Here is a 20,925-nt window from a genome sequence, read left to right as displayed (position 1 = left end):
CTCTCATAGTTTCTAAAATAAAATCCTTTAAGAACCTAAAATACATTTTTGATATGTTTTCCACATATTTAAATATTTCTTTAAATTAAGTTTTGTATGTAATACTTTAATTTCAATTTTTTTTTTTTATATTTGTACAATTATTTTTTAAAATGATATTTAGAAAATAATAAGTGAAATCAATTAAAATATATTTTTAGAAAATACTCTGTATCCATAATGAATTCTTAAAAAATTGCTTTTATATTTTGAGTTTGTAAATAAAAAATTATTTTTAAAAACAATATTCAAACACAAACTAGATATATGCCATAAAAAACCATTAAAGTACATTGTCGATTGTATAATTGGTTTATTAATTTTTATATGTATTCACGTTCATTCATCAAATTTTATACTATTCCATTATGACTCCTTAATCGGTCTTAAATTTTCATCATTTAAAACTTTTAATCCATGATAAGAGTTTTAATATCACGATGGATCACAAACATACTCACTAAATTGAATTTTTAAGAAATAAGCCAATGGAAGAGATTTTTTTAATAAAATATTTAAAAGATAGTAGTTGTAAAAATAATTTAGAATATACCATAAATGGAAAATTATTTTCATATTTACGGTCGTTTATTTGAATTTTATTTTATTTTATTTTTGAGTATTCACACTTGAGATTTGGCCCATCATTTGCCAATCATTGGTCCATAAATTTTGGAAATTTTTGGGAAAAGCCGAAATTCTCATTTTGTTTGATACCTTCGTGTGGTCGCATCACAGCCAGAAATGGACACGATATCTCAGAAAGGGATTTTGATGTGGATTCCACTGCTGCACTCTCCTTAGTCAAACAATACATTCTACCTCATGGTCAATGGTCATTATATTTCTCAAACTTTTTTATTTTATTTTATTTTATTTTATTTTTAAATTTTTTATTAATTCTCACAGCAAAGCATATTTAAATAAATTTATTCATTCAAATGAGTTTTAACCCTTTAATTTACAATTTTTCTATTTAATAATTTAATAATTTTATTATTAAAGCTTCTACCAATTTTTTCTTAATTAAGCGTTGGAGCATTAAGTGGAATATCTAAGGTGGAGATCAGATCACATCAAAATTACTTTCACACCCTGAGATTTTAAAACGTGTTCATAGATTAGAGAAGGTGCACCAACACCCCCGTACACGTAAAGCAGGGGAACACCACGCTCTTGAGAAAAGAGGGCGAGTACATAACTCGAATTTCGTAATCGCGTATTGGTGCCAATATTTGAGAGAAGTGCGTTTTTCCATCAGACGTTCATCATTAATTTCTCGGGAAAAAACGCAACAAAATATTTCGAAGTACCAAACAACCCCTTGTAATCGTTTCTCATTCACACCCAAACCCCAATCTAGGTTCTCCGTTCATTTCGTTGTTTTTGAAAAAACACTCCTCAAAAAACCACAAAGCAGATTCCCCCGCTTTCAGAAATTCCCGGATCTTCTCTGTTTCTGCTTTTTCAAAAGCAATTTCGCAATCCGCATTTGCAGAGCCATTGTTTCAGAAAATGAGCACGGGAGAGCTTCTCAGCATCGAACCTCTGGAACTTAAGTTCCCTTGTAAGCATTTCTGCTTTGGATCTGTTTTCGTCGAATATATCTTTTCCGCGTTTTGATTTCTTTTTTTCTTTTTTACCATTTCTGTTTTCTTCTTGGAAAGTCGAACTGAAGAAGCAGATCTCTTGTTCTCTTCAATTATCGAATAAGACCGAGAACCATGTAGTTTTCAAGGTAATTTTTTTTAATATCATGAAACTTTTTTAAGTTTTTCATTTTTGTGCGATGTTGTTATCCAACATTTCTGATGAACAATGTAGGAAAATGCAACAGATTAGAAGTGCAGGTATTAGATTTATAACTGGGCATATTTAGCATATTTATTTTCTTAAATAAAATACAGCACCAAATGTTAGATTCAAAATTTTCTTAGCGGCCAAACAGAGGGTAAAATGCAAATGTAGATTTTGATTTTCTGCCATGATCGGGATATTTAAATTTCGAAATTGTTCGTGTTCAGGTGAAAACAACGAATCCGAAGAAGTATTGTGTTCGTCCGAATACCGGAATTGTCTTGCCTCGGTCGACATGTGACATCTTAGGTACTTACAGAGATGATTTTGTTTTGGGATTTTTGGTTTTTGCAATTAGTTTGTGATTTCTTTATATGTTTGTTTTATGCTGTTGATTCAGTTACTATGCAAGCACAGAAGGAGGCTCCTTCTGATCTGCACTGCAAGGACAAGTTTCTCCTTCAGAGTGCAGTTGTCACTGCTGGCACGAGCCAAACGGATATTACTGCAGATATGGTAATTACATTGTTGGTTGTGAGGTTTAGACTGTGCAGATTGTAATTTGTTGAAGTGGGTTTTGTAGTTTAATAAGGATTCGGGTCATATTGTTGAGGAATGCAAGTTGAAAGTGGTTTATGTTTCTCCCCCTCAACCACCATCACCAGTTCCTGAAGGATCAGAAGAGGGTTCTTCGCCAAAGGGCCCTTCAACAGACAATGGCAACCCAAGTGGTCCTGAATTTGCCTCTGTGGGTGTCTTCTTTCATTTATTATTATTGGTGTTGCTTTTGTTGCTTCTGTTTCCAGTTTCTTCCCATTGGAGTGGAGTTGGTTTAATGTTGTTGGTGTTCAGCATATACAGCTTAGCAATGTGAAAATATTGATGGATATTTGTTTTTTTGGTGCTTAAAGGTTACAAAAGCATTGGCCAAGTCTCAAGAAAATTCTTCAGAGGTGAAACTTCCCTATTTTTTATTCATTCATGTATTGTTTTAATCAGTTTTTAAACTGGGGAAGCCTTTGTATTAGTCCTTTGTGAGTTACTGTTGCTTTTGCATTCATCTATTAATTTTCGCTTGGGAAACTCAACTTTGATCAAACTTCATTTGATAGTATGAAATTGGAGGTTATAATTCAAGGTTCAATTCCAAAATCCATGGATTTCTTGATGGTTCTATGCCAAAGAATTTGGAATTCACACAACCCTGAAGAATTGGAAAAATCTGGGATTTGGAGATTTTACGAGAAAACGAATACTTGATAAATGCTAGTGGTGAGAAAGTTGGCTTGAAGTTAATCAGTTTGGGTAATTTGTGACATCTGGAAAAATATGCATTTGGTGCTTGCAGTTAATATGATTGGATTTGCATTGTGGTTCATATTTTATATGATCTCATTCCTTGTGATTAATCACACATGTAATAATTCTCTTTGCAGAGCTTATACCATTTTATTCGCTTAGTTTGCTGCACATATTTTAGTAATGCATGAGTAATTTGGTATTAATTTTCAGACTAGAGCTCTTATTTCAAAGCTGACTGAGGAAAGGAATAATGCAATCCGACGAAATAGCAAACTTCGTCAGGAACTGGTGAGGGATTCATATTTGACTTCATTCAAGTGTTCTGTTTTTTTTTTAATCTTTGCCACCCACCACCCACAAATCAATCTGCAGGTCAATATAATACATTGCTTTTGAGCACAGATTCTAACAAGACGGTTATAACCATCTATATTGATATATGCAATTTTATCAAAATGATCTCTCCCCCTCAAATTTGTCTGTTATACATAGTTTCCGATTTCTTTTATGTTCCTATTCTCTTTGAACTATCAGGATGCCTCACCTCTATGTGATCACAATGTGCAGGACCTCTTAAAGCATGATGGAAAGAAAAACCGTGGTGGTGTCTCATTCATGTTTGTCGCCATTGTTGGTTTGATTGGCATAATTGTCGGGTACTTCATCAAGAAGACATAATCATCTACTCCTGATTCATCTTTTTGCCATATTTTTTCCCCTCTATTACTTTGTTATGCCAGGCCATAAAAAAGGTGGCAAAAGAAACAAAATTAACTGAAGAGAAGGGGGGAGGGGGGGTTCTGATAGTTTTTGGTCTGTGACTGGCACTAGAAATCTTGTCCACTTAGGTTTTTATGGGTTTGTAATTATTGAGAACTCCAGAGTATTGTATGACTGACACATACTTTGTCAACATGAATTCTTTGATAACTTGAAAAACCTTACTTTTTGTGTCTCTAGTGCTTCAATTTTCACACATCTTCGTTGGAGGATTCAATTTTCCAGGAAATTGGGCTGGAGGTGTCTTTGTTTTCTTTTCATGCTATACAAATTCTTTTGATATAATGTTTCGATTGGTTAGATATAACATAAGATAATATAAAAGATGAAATTGCATATCCTAATTCACCTTTGATTGGTAATGTAATGGGATAACTTATTAATGTATCATGTTTAATCAAACATGTGATAAGATAAATAATCGAATATATGATCTAACTTCTCTTTTATATTCTTTCTACATGGGATATGTTATTCTTAATATGATAAATGAGATATATATACAACAAATACATCATAAATTTATTCTTCTCCATATTTCTTGAAAAATTGTTTTATATTACTTATTTCATAAAATAAAAAAATATGTATAAAATAATTCTTATGCATGTGATTTAGCATTATAACTTATAAACTGAAACAAAAAGTTAATAATGTGACTAAACAAAGATTAGATTTAGTGTGTTTGACATTGATTGTATAAAGTATTTTTAATGTTTCTAGTACTTGAAAGATAAAATATTTTAAATGTTAGAAAAATTAAAAATATTTTCTAAAATTACTATTAAACACACTCTTAGGTGGTGTTTGTTTTTTTTATTTAATTCTAAATAGAACTTTAATACTTAATAATGTTAAATATTAGGTTATTTGTTTTTATAATATTTTATTTCTATTAAGTATTAAAAAGTAAAGAAAAACCAATATGTTATTTTTTTTATTTAGAAAAAGCTATATATTCTGGCTTTTTCTATTTAGTAAAAAGTTTATAATAAATTATGAAAAAAAATAAAAAAACAAACAACCTAAATTTTGAAAACAAATTACTTTCAGTAAAAAGCTAAAAAAAACAAACACCATCTTAGTCTTTATAACATTTGAAAATTTTTATCTTTTAAGTATTAAAGATGTTAGAAATACTTTTTAAAACTATTATTGAACCAATTTTAGTTTTATTGCCTTTAAAAAGAGTGAAAAGTGTCTAAAGGAACATTTGAAATAATGCATTGGATGAACATAAAAGTGAAGTTAAAAGTTAATATGGTCAAGAAAATTCAAATAGCAATGATTTAAATTAGTGATTTTTGGTTAAGTATTTTAAGGTGGCTTCCAAGTGCACGATGGCGGACATCTTGAATTACTTAGAAACTGAAAGTTATGTTTTGGTTCGAAAAATTAAAGAGAAAATGTGAGGGAAGGAAAATAAAAAAGAAGAGTGAAAGAAAAAAACAAAAGGAAAGTAAAAAAATAGGTTTAAAGTTCATATATTATCTGTATGTATTATTTTAAACTTATTTTATTTATCTTAAAATTTTAATATAATGATTAAATATATATTTTTAATTAATTTTAATTTTATTTGATTTTTTTTTTATTGAAAAACCATTTTCTCTTTCTAAGATACTTTCCAAGTACAAAACATAACCCAAGTGATTTAACAATAGAGCAGTCAAAGTGTAACGGCAGGTGTTTAATTGGAAGTCAAAATTGCAGGTCTAGATTGTGTTTTTAACCAATAATAAAATCACAACCGATGACTATTTAAAATAAACAAATGTCATTATGATTAACATTTTTAATTGAAAATCTAACCATTTTCATCTATCCTTATCGATTATTGTTTTAATTTGATGGATATCCTTTTAATTTTAATTTTAATTTTTTTTATATTTCTTTATCCTCTTTATTTTTATTTTTTTATTCATTTCTCTTCCTTTTATCTCCTTTATCTATATTTTTTATTAAATATTTTTTAGTAAGGGTAACTTTTAAATGTATATTTTTATTAAATATTTTTTTATAAATATAATGAATCGAATTTAAAGGAAAAAAAAAACATAATTAGAGGTTTGTTGTTATATCCTTTTAATTATTTTTTAATTTTAATTATAATTATATAAAACTAGATGCGAAAAAATTGATAACATTAGCCCACTGACACATCTATTAAATAAAATTATCATAAATTTGATTCATGATAAATTATTAAAATTAACTTAATTTTTTTATATAAAATATATGTAAAATAAAAATAAAAATTTAAAAATATAGATAAATATTGATGGATAAAAAAGGTGAAGAATATAGATAAGGAAAGATTCAAACTTTAGAACAAAAATAAAAGAGTATCCATCAAATTAAAACCATAAAATATTAGGACGAATCTATGATTATTTTTTCGTCTTTCTATTAAAAAGGTAACTCTTGATTTATCTGGCAGCGATTAAAGGGAATTTACCCGCCCTAATCTGGAAAGTCAAAAAGTGTACAGCGTGGCTTGGGTTTCTCTGGAACCTTCTAGCGTCGACTCCTTTCTCTCTGTTTGCTCATTTCCCCGAGTCTCTTTTCTCTTATATAAACCTCCCCTCTCTCGATCGAGTTCAAAACTTTAGAATTCTATCACAGTTCTCTTACGCTATTACGCTCGAAGCTCCATGGCTTCATCTCTCGCTCCACGCCGTGCCGCCTCCTCTCCTCTCCTCGCAAAACTTGTCGGCACAATCCGGGTTGCCTCTGCTTCTCGCTCCTTCAATACCAACGCTCAGGTGGCCGACTACGATGATGGCGAAGACCGCCGCACCGTCTCTCGCCCCCGGTATTCTCCTTCTAATCTCTTTGCAGGTAATTTGTTATGTCGTTTTTGTTTGTTGTACTTCTCTTACAATGCCGGCTAATTCTCTGTTTCGATGGCGGGAAACTGGAGGAAATTTGGAAAGTTCGATATAACTACTGATTGCGCTGTTCAAAAACCCTTCTTTTTCTTAGTAACCAAACTTTTCTTACCTTGTCGTACTCTCAGTCATTAAATCATTTGTTTTGATCTTCATTGGTCGTTTATATCAACGGCTTTCTGACTTGTTTATTTCGTTTCGTAGATGCGTTTGATCCGTTTTCTCGGACGAGAAGTTTGATCCAGACGCTGAACTTGATGGATCGGTTCATGAAGAGCCCATTAGTGGCAGCAGCACAAGGCATGGGAGCTGTGTCGAGAAGAGGATGGGACGTGAAGGAGGAGAAAGACGCTCTGTTCGTGAGAATGGACATGCCGGGACTGGGGAAAGAGGACGTGAAGGTGTCAGTGGAGCAGAACACACTCACGATCAAAGGCGAAGAAGGCGAAAAATGGGAGAACGATGAGTGTAGAAGGAAATACACCAGCAGAATCGATCTGCCAGCTAAGATGTACAAGTTTGATGAGATCAAGGCAGATATGAAGAATGGTGTACTGAAGGTGGTGGTTCCTAAAGTCAAGGAAGATGGGAGGAAAGAAGTGTTACAAGTTGATATCGATTGAGGTTCAACCTTCTGTTTTTGCTTGCAAATTTTTCACTCTAGGGTTTGTTTTTCTTTTTATTTAAATCTAAATAGAACTAATAGTATTAAGGAGGATTAAATTATTAGGTTTATTTTATTTTTAATTTCTATTAAGTGCTAAGGATTTGTATTTGATTAAAAAATAATTTAACCTATTTTTTAAAATCTTAAAATAAGAAAAATTATTGTAATAATAAAATTATAAATAAAAAATTTATCATTATCATCCTTAAAAAAAGATTTAGTATATTTATTTTTGCTTTATATTTTAAAGTTATTAATTTTAAAAAATAAATAAATTAGAAAAAAAAGTTAAGCTCTAATCTAGCATTGACAAAGTTGTTGCTAAGAAGCTTAAAAAACATTTAAAAAATAATCAATTCAAGTTTTGATGAAAAATAAGATTTCTTGGTTATCTTCTAAAATGTCCCAAGATCCAGATGGGTTGTTTTACTAGTCCAATTTGTTGTCTCAAGTCATGAAAGAAACTATGAATATGAGAATTATTCGTTCCTCACAGCATAAGAGCCATGACCTCCGAAGAAAATAGAATAACTTTAAGATAAAAGACTTTTTGTTTCTTCGAAAGAATTGCATTCTTTCTTGTTTATTTCAAGGGAGAAAATAAAATGTATTCTTCATTTTCTATCATTTTCATTCTCTGAGAGAGAAGAGTAAACATATTCTTTCTTTGGCTTTTCAGGGAGAGAAAAAAGACTTCTCACATAGAATAAAAATGAAAATAAAAAATTTATTTATTTTTAATAGTGGTAGTTTTTGGGTAGTTTTAAAACTTCCAAAAATTACTCTCCCATTTTCTCATTTATTTGGGTCGGGTTGGGTCAGCCTATCTGAGCACTCAAACCCAATTCCAACAAGTTTCAAAGCAAATTGTGTTCACTATTATGTTCAAAAAAACGAACACGACCTTAATAAGAAGTTTAATCCATATCTATCTCAAACTTGCCGATTATATGTAGTTAGTTTGGGATCCTAGGGCCCAATTTATTGAAAGAAGAAAAGAGTTTGTAATCTTAAATTTTGGAGTAGTGGAAAAAGGAAAACCATGAACTCGACTTTGTTTAATACAGCCATTGATTTTATTTACTTGTGGATGTAATGGGTATATGATATGATTTAGATTTCATGGTACACATTTAACCATTACCCAATACGTGGGGTTAGGTGAGTATGAAGAGTTGTCTAAGACTATGTAGCTTCCCGGGTCTAAGTTCAATTCTCTTAAGACACAGGTCATGCTGAAAGCGAGGCTTTAAACCTTTCATGTGCAAATTTTTCCAGCCGAAAGGTGTTCTAGTCCTCCATATGCTGATTTTGTTGGCAGCTTTGACAGTAAAAGAAAATCTGCAAACTCATTTTAAATTAAGAGATTCTTTGGTATTGAAGTTGCACGAGGAATTTGGTTACCTCGGTTCCCAACCTTCAAAAACTCCTAAAGTTCAATAAAACATGAATATCTCAATTCTTATTAGAAGACAACCAAAATCATCTACTCTAGAGATAATTATTAATGCTACGTTGAGTTTGTGTTGTGGAATTAGGGCAAATGTGATAAGTAAGAAATAAAGAGGATAAAATAAAAATAAGAAAAATAAAATTAATAAATTAATTTTCAATGTTTTTAATCTAATTTCACTTATTTTTCTTCTTATATATAAAGATCAAGTAATTTGAAAATATATAAATTTATAAATAATGATTAATGATAATTAATTTTTAAAAAGTATTTTTTCATGATAAAATTATTTTAAAAATATTTTTTATATTAATACTTTCCGAGATCCAAACAAAACAAAGCATAAAGAAAAAATAGGTACTTTAAACGGGGAGTTCATATTATTATTAGTTAATTATATTTATACATATATTAAAAAGATTATCATAAATTTAATTTATCATAACAATTTATTAAAATTAAAAAATTAGTAATTATTGATTATTTGGGGTGGCAATTAAAGGGATTTGAGACATTTGTGTTTTCAACCCATATAGGCTTGATATGGGGTAGTAATTGACAAAAAAACTCACTTGACTCATTTTTGTCTTTATTCTACTACTCTTCACATGCCACTATTCTTTTTTATTTAACCATTTTTTGATTTTTCATTATTTTTTTAAACTCTTTTATAAATAATTGAAAAATCAACATTATTTTTTATTTTTAAATTATAGATAAACAAAAATTATATTAATGATTTAAAGACTATTTTGGAAAATACTTTCTAAAAAAATATTAATTTAAATAAATAAAAATTATCTTTTACATTTATTTTTATCTTTTACATTTTAGAAGTAAATAATTTAATGATTAAAATACTATTTAAAATAAATATATTAACTATTTTAAATTTTTTTATACTAAAAAGTATTTTAAAGTTTTTTTTTTTACTATTATAAAATAAAAAGTTTAATTTTTTTTTAATCTTCTTTCTTCCTTATTTTAATAACTTTTTAAACATGACTTTTAGTAATAAGTTATATGAAATGTTACAAATTTGTTTATTAAGGATTTTTTTTAATGATTTGAATTAATTGAAAATTTATTAAAATAAGAGAAATAAAAAGAAAGAAAGAGGATGAATGAAGAGTTTTTATTTTAAGTACTCAATTAAAATGTTTTTATATGACATAACTTTATAAGTGAATTATATCAATCTATAGTAGAGATTGAATTTTTCTTATATAAAAAGGTTGAAATGTATATTTACTTATTTTAGATGAAAACAAGTAGTTAAAAATTATATAGATCATATTTGAGTTTGGTTTTAAAATATTTTTCTAGTTTTTATTTTTTATTTTTAAAAATAATTTTTATTTTCAATATTGTCTCTTTTTGAAAATATGTTTAATTAAAAAATGAAAACTATTTTTTAAAATGAAAATTGAAGACTTAGTACTATTTTTTTATATGAAAATAAAAAATAATAATAAATTTTATTTATTCATTTATTACATCATTGTACAATTGTATTACACTAACTGTATAAGATAAATGTACTAAGTGTACAAAGGTGTACAAGGCTACTATTTGTGAAATATTATAATCGATTATGAGTCATTCCTTTATTTTTCTTATCACTCACGAATTGTACACATATGTCATGCACTTTATTTAATTCCAACATGGAAATTCTAATATTTTTCCCAATAATAATATTTGGAGAAAAAAAAAATAACCTTAAATCATCTACCATCTTCTCAACTAAATCATTGGAAATATGGTTAAACACTTCTACGTGGACACATAACTTAAGAGGGATATAAAATTTGTACCATTATACAAGGGTATTACACTAACTGTATAAGAGAAATGTACTAATTGTACAAATGTGTACAAGATTACCCATTGTGAATGATTTTAATTGATTCTAAACTACTTTTTTATTTTCCTTGCGATTGTATACTTATGTCATGTACTTTATTTAACTTTTACATGGAAATGCCAATATTTTTCCTAATAATGATATTTGGGGAAAAAAAAATTAATCATAAGTCATCCACCATTTTCTCAATTAAACCATTGAAAATATAATTAATACACCTACATGGACATATAACTTAGGATAGATATGAAATTTGTGTCATTGTATAAGGGTATTACATTAATTGTACAAGGGAAATATGCTAAGTGTACAAGGGTGTACAAGGCTTCTAATAGGTTTTATACGATTTTAAACAATTTGAATTTGATATTAAGAGGATTATTGATAGTTTTTTTTTTTTTACCAAACTATTTCATTAAGACATTCCCTACAAAAATTAATATATAGGAAATAAAATTAAAATCAATCATGTTTGAATTGTTCATTATAAGTAAACTAAATGAAATATTTTTTTTTTTTACTATTTTGCCTTTATAAATATAATTTCATTGTTATCAATAGAGATTAAAAAAACCATATTTAAATGGAATTAAAAATAAACAAAAATTATTTTTATAACATTTTAAAATTTTAAAATCATTAATTTAAATTATGAAATTAGTTTTAAAATTAAAAATATTTGTTGTAATTACAGTTTTGAAGATTTCATGATTTTTATCTTATTACTTTGAAAAAATTACTTTAATAAGAAAGTGTTTATTTTAATGGTTTTAAATATTTAAATCTTTATTAAAAAATATTTAGTATTAGTGTGGAGAGCAATTAGGTAATTTTGGAATGAAGAAATTTTGAATATTTTTGAAGACTTTAATTCGGCCAATTACCCTATATACACTTTCAAAATTATTGGAAGGTTGGTAAATTAGTCTTATAAATATTGTCTTCTTGATTAATATTATATATATATATATATATATATATATATATATATATATATATATATATATATATATATGCATGTGAGTGTTTACATTATTTTCAAGAAAAATAATAAACATCATGTGTCTAATTTGCAAGTTAAAAAATAATAATAATGATATTTTATGATGTATTTAAAAAGTATTTATTATATGTTCTATAAATTTGAAAAAATATAATATTTGATGATATCTAATTTACAAGTTAGAGTAAACAAATAATACTCATATTTTATGAGGTGTTTAAAAATTATTTAATATATATGAGAAATAATATAAGTTTGAAATAAATAATGATATTTATTATATATTATGTAAGTTTGAAAAAAGAATAATATTTGATGAGGTATTTAAAAGTTATTCACTTCAAAAATACATTTGGTAATAATAATTTTTAACCATCTTTCATATTTGACAAAGAAAAATTATTTAAGTTGGTTCCACTATTAAATAAGTGAGAGAAAGTAATAAGAAATATGAGTTGATTGGTTAGTTTTTTCATTTAATAGTTAAGGATATTTTAGGTATTTTTTGAAGATAATATCCTTACTCTTAATTTCCATTCTTGTATTGGATCTTGGGCTTAAATATGGAACTTATATGTATCGTACATTAATTTTTGGCCCAACTCGGCCCAAAATACAATTTTCCGAAGGGCTTTTACATGTACTAATCCAGAAAGTAAAAAGTGTACAACGTGCGTTGGGTCTTCCGGAACCTTCTGGGCACGTGACACCCCTTGTCTCGAACCTTCTAGCGTCCACTCCTTTCTCTGTGTTTCCCCTTTCCCAAGCTTCTTTTTTCTCTTATATAAACCTCTCCTCCCTCGATTGAGTTCAACACTTTGGAATTCTATCACAGCTGTCTTACGCCCATACGCCCAAAGTTTCATGGCTTCATCTCTAGCCCTACGCCGTGCCACTTCCTCTCCTCTCTTCACAAAACTTGTCAGCCCAATACGGGTTGCCTCTGCTTCTCGCTCCTTCAATACCAACGCTCAGGTGGCCGACTACAATGATGGCGAAGACCGCCGCACCGTCTCTCGCCCCCGGTATTCTCCTTCCAATCTCTTCTCAGGTAATAGTTATGTCGTCTTTGATTCTTGTACTTCTCCTCTTATAATGTAGGCCAATTCTCTGTTTGGATGGCGATAAACGGTGGGAAACTGGTGGGACTTTTGAAATTTTACTATGACAAATACCCTTCTTTTTCTTAGCAACCAAACATTGCTAGCCTCATCGTACTCAAAGTCATTGAATCATTGGTTTTGATCATCATTGGTGGCTTCTGACTTGTTCATTTCGTTTCGTAGATGTGTTTGATCCGTTTTCTCGGACGAGAAGTTTGAGCCAGGTGCTGAACTTGATGGATCAGTTCATGGAGAACCCATTAGTGGCAGCATCACGAGGGATGGGAGCTGTGTCGAGAAGAGGATGGGACGTAAAGGAGGAGAAAGACGCTCTGTTCGTAAGAATGGACATGCCGGGACTGGGGAAAGAGGACGTGAAGGTGTCAGTGGAGCAGAACACACTCATCATCAAAGGCGAAGGAGGCAAAGAATTGGAGAACGATGAGACTGGAAGGAAATACACCAGCAGAATCGATCTGCCGGCCAATCTGTACAAGTTTGATGAGATCAAGGCAGAGATGAAGAATGGTGTACTGAAGGTGGTGGTTCCTAAAGTTAAGGAAGATGGGAAGAAAGATGCGTTTCAAGTCAATATCAATTGAGGTTGAACCCTCTGTTTTTGCTTGCAAATTTTTGAACTAGAGTTTCCACTTTGTCTTTGATTGACTCCTAATTCCAAGTTTAACCCATATCTATCTCAAGCTTGTTTTCAATCAAGTAGAAAATAAATTGTAATCTTAAATCTTGGAGTAGAAGAATAGGGAGAGAAAGTGTGCTATATTCTATAACCATGTACGCATCGATTCCAGGAAACTCTCATTTGTTTGGAGTCTTGTTGAATATGATTTAGATTTTATCAAACACGTTCAACCATCAGGGTTTTATGTCCATCATTCGGTGATATTCTTGTATTTTCGTCCGGGCATTTTCTTTTGAAGAGTTGGCCTGCCGGTTCTAAGGTCAGTACTTTGAACAAGCTTTGAGCCCATTTTTGAGACCCAAATAAAAGGGTCTTTTGTCTCTGTTTTTAAGGGCAAGAGCTACTGTAGAAATAAGAAGCTGAAAATAGAAGTGATGAGTTTTGATCCTTTGGGTTCATGAGTGTGGCCATGTAGGTGATTGGCAAGTTGAGTGATCGGTGGACACTTTTGCCTTCTACCACGTTACTTTACACTTGGAGTTATTATGTAACTGGGGAAATGAGATTTTGATAAATTTAAAATGGAAATTCAAGTTATTTTAAGATTATAGATTTGTATATTATTAAAATGATGTATAGTTTGAAAAGGTTGTATGATTAAGGTTCAGTGATTAATTCATGGCAATGTCAATATGATATCATAAATAAATAATTTATATGTTATTAAAATTAAAATTATTTGTAATTTAAATAACTAAAAAGTTAAAGTATTCCATTCTTTTATGGATAAAATTACTAAATTAAATCATGATAAATATAAATGTATTAATATCTTTGTTCTATTGCTGTATTTGAGATGTGTTTTTCGACAGTTTTATCATTATAATATTTTATTTCTTTTAATTAGTGAATTATCATGGATTCATTGTGTGTGCGTCAGTTGGTCAAATGAGATATCTACCAGATTTGAGCTCCAATTTTACATTTGGTTTTTCCCCGTAAACAAGGGCTTGGAAAATGGGGTCCTACTAAAGACTCACTTGTAATTGCAAAAGAAGTATGTTTGGGCTTTTAGACAAGAGACATGGAGTAGTGCTTCGCTTAATCATCTTACCATTTCACATGGAATGTAACTAAATTCTCAGTTCTACCAATTTTACTCGATCATGACTGAGCTAATTGCAGTGAGCCCACTTAGTAGAATGGAAGGGTGGTTTATGCTCAATCAACTAAATGTTTATTGATGCAATTTGTTTTGAGAAAACGGAAAAAAAAATTGAATGGACGCTGCCCTTTCTTCATTTTGCCTTTGAGACTCTCAGTTCTTGTGTTCCATCTAACTTTGACATCTCCCTTTACTATCACTCGCTTGTTACGTACGTCCACTGTGTACTCTCTTAATCCTGCAAAAATCAATTACAAAATTTCAGAACCCAAATTCATCCTCTACTACCCCAACCTTGTGGAAATCAACTGTTTTTTTACCTTCCCTACATGACTTATTTTCAATTAGGTTTTGAAAATCCATATTGGTTTCTTCTAAAATCCAATTTCAAAGGTAGGATATATTGAATTCTCACCGGTCATTCTTGAAGTAAGTTGGAAGACTTTTTGCCTACAACAAGCGCATCCCAAGTTAGCAGTCATTGCGATCACCTGAAACTGAAAAAAAATAAAAATAAATAAAGCCAATTACAAGCAGAAGGGAACCAAAATCATCTACTCTAGAGGTGATGGTAGAAATATCAAAAGAAAGGGGGGAAAAGGTTAAAGATGAAGACATATCTGAAAAAGAGAGAAGGGTGAAACCTACTGAGGGATACGCCAGATTCTCAGAAGATAAGAGAGATTGTCTGGTTAATGCCTCCATTGTAGGGGTTGCAACAAAGGTCTGACTCTGAGCTTCGTTCTCGTCTATATCGAAGTCTAACTAGAGCTGGCGATGGCTTTATGTACTGAGGGTGGAGTTGTTAAGCAGATTTGGCATGTTATGTCCACCAAAAAGGAGGGCCTGTCTGGCAAGTCTAATGCAGGCTGTGGCCTTCACGTTCACATAATGCTCCTCTATAATTTAATGTTTTAACTGAGGATAAGGTTGGAATCAAAGAGCTGGTTAACATTACATAACTATACAGCTGGTTGATCTATTGCTTACTAGGTTATGGGGGAAATTCATATTTTAGCTTCACTAGCATGGTCCAGAAAGAGTAGAACGGGGACGGCAGCCGCCGCTTTAATTGTCCCGGTTGAGTTTCCTCTCTATAAAAACAAAGAAGGAAGAATTTAAAATAGATAAATCTCATTCTTCTTGTCTTTTCCCACCACCAGATGATGTATAGGTTAAGCTTTTGTTAATATCTACTTTGTATATGTGCCTGGGTTGTGTGGGTCACTCCTCTCTTCAATGCATTCTCATACATATACACAAATCCCTCGGTTCTTACCAAGGACAATTATTAATGCCACAGTCCTGTTGTGGCCTACAGAATCTGCTCCAGCAAGGGGAAATATGATGTAACCCTCTGTGAAGTAGAGCCACGAAAGTAGAGCAGGAAGTTAAAAACTACTGAAACTAAAGAAGAGCTTGCCAGTGTCTCAAAATGTTAGGAATGCTTATCGGAATACAGAGCTTCACAAATCCGGGAACTTCCATTAAATTTTCCCACAATCTGTATAATCATTATTAAAGTCATTTTCGGAAGGTTAACAATGGATAATTCCACCTTTTGCTTTAGAAAAATGGAAAATTATTTTTAAACTTAAGAAATGAAAATAAAAAACACTTTCCTGACTTTGAAAAATACATTTGACAAACTTTTGGAAAAAAAAAAAACTTATTCAGACTTTGGCTTGAAAATAAGTTATTTTCCATATTTGAATTCTCAAATAAAAATTTATTTCTAAAAGAAATTAAGAACTGTATTTTAGAAGAATTTTTTAAAACGTTGCCTACCCTCTTCTTGTCCATTATGATTCGGACTGCAACCAGCTGGGGCAAATAAGATCCAAAATGATGGCTGGATGAATCATTTCAACTCCACAATTCTTCAGTCACTCGAATGACTCAAATTTAGACTGGTCATGTAAATTTCTCATTCATCTCCAACCATTACTTACGGACTTGCGGTCGTTCTTCCATTACATGGACTCAAACCATTGGTATTTTGGTTGTTGGAAAACTTGAGGAAAGAAATAAACAGGGCAAAATAAAAATAGGAAAAAATAATAATAATAGTTTTACATGTTTTTCTTTTTATATTAAATATTAAATAATTTAAAAATATATAATATACAAACAATAGTTAATTATATTTATTTTTCTTTAGTCTTTTTCATGATAGAATAATTTTTTTGAACATTTTTTTTCCTCTATTAATACTTTCCTAGATCCAAAGGAAACATAGGTACTTTAAACAGGGACTTAAATCCTTCAACTGAAGACATAAAAGGAGTGCAATAAAATTTTTCTAAAATTCAGAGCTCCCTGAGCATATAATATATACAAGCCATTGGAAACAATGAAAAGTAAAGACTTCCTGTTTTCGGAGAAAACAAAACCCTCTTCCACAATAAGCCAGAACTTCAAGGAAGGGCATGATACTAGAAATCATGTTCACTGGCATTGGTCATCTTCTGCACAAGAAAAAAATATTTGCTCCGTATAATGCTTATTAAAACCAAGGTTATCATGATTAATTATAAAACAACCAATTGCCATCTTTCTAACTGCCACTGTATGCATTTGCTCCATTTACAACATTTTCACAATCACTTCAAGAAATAATTAAATAACGGATCTTAACCCTCGTCTACTCGGCATTGTTTCACAAAATCATATAGAATTGTTTTATCAGAAATAGACATATTCATTAAAATGGATTAGAAGTGCAACTAAAGAACGAGAAGTCCTTCCCAAATCTGATTAAAAAAAGGAGGAGAAACCTGCTCCATAGAAAGGGTACCACATAAAACAATTCTAAGAAAAACGACTCAATATTCCTTTGGGTTTAGTGCAACTCCTACAAGAAGGTCCGAAAGCATTATTCCTCTTTTTGCTATTTTAACCCTTTCAATCTATATATTAAATTGAATAACATTAAGAGGACTGCCCTTTAAAACTGTAACAGTAGAGGTTCAAATAGAAGAATAGAAATAAATTTGGTCTCATATTGTCTTCAAGGCCCTCCACTGTTCCTCAAATTTCCTTACATTTCTTTCCCATCTACTATCCAAATCAGCAAAAGATGGGGGAATTGCCATAGAACTTTGCCTCCAATTGTACTCTCCTAACCCCTGAGGAAATATCATCATGTCACTTATATTTCTAGAAGAACCCAATCCAATCTACCTAGTCTAAATAGCATGTGCCATAGCCTCAAAGTTGCCAAAAGGTTTTAAAAAAGGTAATCAATCTATTATTCTCTTCCCAATAGGCCTATCAATTGAATTACTCAAGACCAGAAATATGCATCAAGGACATTGTTGGATTGTTTTTTTGAATACATGGAACAAAGGGAATGGCGGCTATGAATTTTTAAAGCAAAATGCAGTATGAAACACAAGCAGAATCACTACTCTATTCTATTTGCTCTGACATCCAGTTTAGCATGGTATTAAAACCATGAAATTTGAATTCATGGATAGAAATTACAAATTCTGTGCCTCAAAAGCATTGAAATTTCTAGTTTCCTTGCAAAATGCTAATCATGACAACCCTTTAGATGGCACTTGCTAATCCTAAGTAGTGGAGATTATCCCTTTTAATAAGACTCTTTTAGCAATTCCAAAACCAGCAAATCCATCTTTAACACACAGCCTCCGCCTACACCAACAGCCCTAAAATAAAAGTAAAATGAACAATGACAGTAATAATAATAAGAAAAGAAATCACCACCACCATCCCTGCATCATCACTACAACTACCAACACTTGATCATGCCATGCTTCACTCCTACCTCCATGATCTTGCTGCCCCTGCTACCGTTACCAAACCTACTACATTTTATTGCCACCCCCTCCACCACCATGATTGCAATGGTCACTGGTGCTGCCTTATTACTATTGCAGGGCACTCAACCACTACAACACCATTGCTGCCTTGCCACGCCATCGCCACCATGGCACCACTGCTTTGCAAGTGCGGTGAGACCATCTCTTCTTTGTTGCTACTTGCTCTTATTGTGACTCCACCATGCCATTGTGGTTGCCACCATCTTCATCATTGTGCCTCTAACACTGCCAGCACCACCACCACCCCCATCAACTTTATATTCCACCACACCTGTACAAACCACCCATGTCATTGCCACCAATACCATGTCCAGCACCACCAATATTTTTACCAGTCGCAGCACTTCCGAAACTACACACCTTGTTTACAGCAGCACCCTCCATGCAATTTTTGGATTTTAACCCAAAATGGTAGAAGGAGAATCCAAAAATCCAAACTCCACAAATTTCACTTCTTGGCAATCTTGTGACTTCTAAAATCCTCAAAGTTTAGGTATAACAACTCATTCCCAACTGTGTAGATATTGTTCGTTTTAGCCCAAACGACCTTTATGGTTTTAAAATGCGTCTACATGGTTAAAAGAAGCTTATACATATATAGTTTTACGAATTTGTTCTCCTATTCAATGTGGAATATCACAATTACTCCCCATCCTTCCATGCGGACACAACATCCTCTTTGTGTCCCACAAAATTGTGAGGCCAAATAAATACCCCTTGCGAGAACAAATAAACTCTCACACTAGGGTTGAGGATCAACTCTAATACCATCTTGTCACTATCCCTTTCCAACTGTGCAGATATTGTCTGCTCTAACTCAAAGGACCCCCACGACTTTAAAATGCATATCCATAGTTAAAAAGAGTCCATATATATATACATATAGCGTCAAGAATTTTTTCCTTTATCTAATCTAGGATATCACATTAGGAGTTCGACTAAAATAATTGGAACACAATAAAATTAGTTTATTTGGACTTGAAGGACAAAACTAAGGGGTATCTCACATCTATGCTTACCTTCATATTATTCAAATTCCATCAGGTGATAGTTAAATAAAATGAATGCATATCTGGATTAAAGCTATGCTAAGAGAGACCACAAGATGGAGCCATCTAACAACCAAAGCCACCATCAAATGAACTAGTGACATGAAGGAAGGTTTTCTGTCTACAAGAAAATCTTTCAATGTAGGAATTCTAAGACTAAGAAAATATAGCGGCCTATGCTTTTATTCCATCAGTTTACCACTGATAAAATTGATCATTCACTCTATACTTTATCTGCGTTATCTTTTTTGTTGGAATAGCTTTAAGAAAAGGGCAAATACATGTTTGATAACAATTTATAAATTCTAAGCATACAGAAAACTCAACTGCATAACAAAGAAATTTTGTTAAACTTACCTCCTCGAAAATCCTCTACTCCTTGACATAGGATCATTTCTTTGGGTCTTCTCTAATAACAAAGCTCTCTCCCTTTCCTTCTCTCTCTTCTCCCTCTTCAAACGCTCTTCCCTCATCTCTTCCAATGACTTCTTCCCACTACTCTTAGGCCCTTCCTTCCCCGATCTTTCTGATCCCCCTTCCTTACTACTCTCAGTAACCCCATCATCACTTGGCCTCAAAAGATACCATGGCAACTTCACGCCTTTCCCAGCAACCCCATACCCTAATCTATACTTCTCATCCTCGGGCAACACAACCTTCGGGGCCTCTTCCTTCTTCATCTTCTTCCTCTTTTGCGCAACGCCTTCATCCTCTCCAGCCTCACCAACCGGATCAAAAACCTTAAGGCCCTCAAAGAGATTGATATGTCCCGATTTCAATTCCGATCCACTGGCCTCCGCAGCTTGAATTGGGGGAGCCAAACCACGGGAAAGCCTGAGCTTCTCGAGCCGAAACTCGGCATCACGCTTCCGAGACTGTTCGCGCTTCAACTGCTCTTCCTTGGCGGCAGCTTCTTCGTCTTGGCGGACTTTCTCTCTGTTTTCGTAGTTGTACACATTCCATCGTTTTTGGGGAAGAATGTTGAGACCTCCATGACCTCCCATTGCAACTTAATCTGCAGTTTTCCTGAAATTTAACACTTATCTTCGCTAGGTCAGCGCAAATAAAAAACACCCGTCTCGGATGTAGAAAAGTTAGGGTTTCTGACCCTGTTCGCATCCAAAGGGAAATTTTTGCGCGCAAATAATAGATATGGAGTTACAAGAGAAACGTATTCCCGAAACTAGTGGGCCACCTAAGGGGGTATGCGCATCTTTGAAAGGAGTTCGGGGGGGTTTCAAGGACTTAGGACTTGTTTTGCAAAACAGAACCAAACTGTTTTTTAAAATTTCGTAACACCCTTTTTTTTTCCCTTATTATCAAT

General features: G+C 31.9%; 4 protein-coding genes across 4 annotated transcripts; 3 read left to right on the top strand and 1 right to left on the bottom strand.

Moving 5' to 3' along the window:
- The first annotated feature begins 1,278 nt into the window (after nucleotides 1-1,278).
- On the top strand, nucleotides 1,279-4,093 carry LOC100253999 (vesicle-associated protein 1-1). Its single transcript, XM_002270466.4, has 8 exons — nucleotides 1,279-1,606; nucleotides 1,707-1,777; nucleotides 2,064-2,145; nucleotides 2,237-2,352; nucleotides 2,420-2,584; nucleotides 2,748-2,789; nucleotides 3,349-3,426; nucleotides 3,706-4,093. Exons 1-8 carry the CDS (start codon nucleotides 1,555-1,557, stop codon nucleotides 3,814-3,816), a joined length of 717 nt encoding a protein of 238 aa, XP_002270502.1. The 5' UTR covers nucleotides 1,279-1,554; the 3' UTR covers nucleotides 3,817-4,093.
- A 2,349-nt stretch (nucleotides 4,094-6,442) lies between these two features.
- Nucleotides 6,443-7,553, top strand: LOC100248906 (small heat shock protein, chloroplastic). The gene is made up of 2 exons (XM_002270560.5): nucleotides 6,443-6,759; nucleotides 7,014-7,553. Exons 1-2 carry the CDS (start codon nucleotides 6,573-6,575, stop codon nucleotides 7,430-7,432), a joined length of 606 nt encoding a protein of 201 aa, XP_002270596.1. The 5' UTR covers nucleotides 6,443-6,572; the 3' UTR covers nucleotides 7,433-7,553.
- Nucleotides 7,554-12,492: 4,939 nt separating this feature from the next.
- Nucleotides 12,493-13,775, top strand: LOC100243757 (23.6 kDa heat shock protein, mitochondrial). Its single transcript, XM_002270596.4, has 2 exons — nucleotides 12,493-12,850; nucleotides 13,086-13,775. Exons 1-2 carry the CDS (start codon nucleotides 12,664-12,666, stop codon nucleotides 13,502-13,504), a joined length of 606 nt encoding a protein of 201 aa, XP_002270632.1. The 5' UTR covers nucleotides 12,493-12,663; the 3' UTR covers nucleotides 13,505-13,775.
- Nucleotides 13,776-16,947: 3,172 nt separating this feature from the next.
- Nucleotides 16,948-20,903, bottom strand: LOC104877275 (uncharacterized). The gene is made up of 2 exons (XM_003631397.4): nucleotides 19,959-20,903; nucleotides 16,948-17,175 (listed from the first exon to the last, which is right to left on the bottom strand). The coding sequence occupies exons 1-2, from the start codon at nucleotides 20,603-20,605 to the stop codon at nucleotides 17,169-17,171; spliced, it is 654 nt and encodes a 217-aa protein (XP_003631445.1). The 5' UTR covers nucleotides 20,606-20,903; the 3' UTR covers nucleotides 16,948-17,168.
- Nucleotides 20,904-20,925: the final 22 nt, after the last annotated feature.

The sequence above is a fragment of the Vitis vinifera genome, chromosome 2 (genome assembly GCF_030704535.1).
Source record: "Vitis vinifera cultivar Pinot Noir 40024 chromosome 2, ASM3070453v1".
NCBI lineage: Eukaryota > Viridiplantae > Streptophyta > Magnoliopsida > Vitales > Vitaceae > Vitis > Vitis vinifera.
Note: the sequence above shows the minus strand (reverse complement) of the source record. Positions and strands in the feature narration are given on the sequence as shown.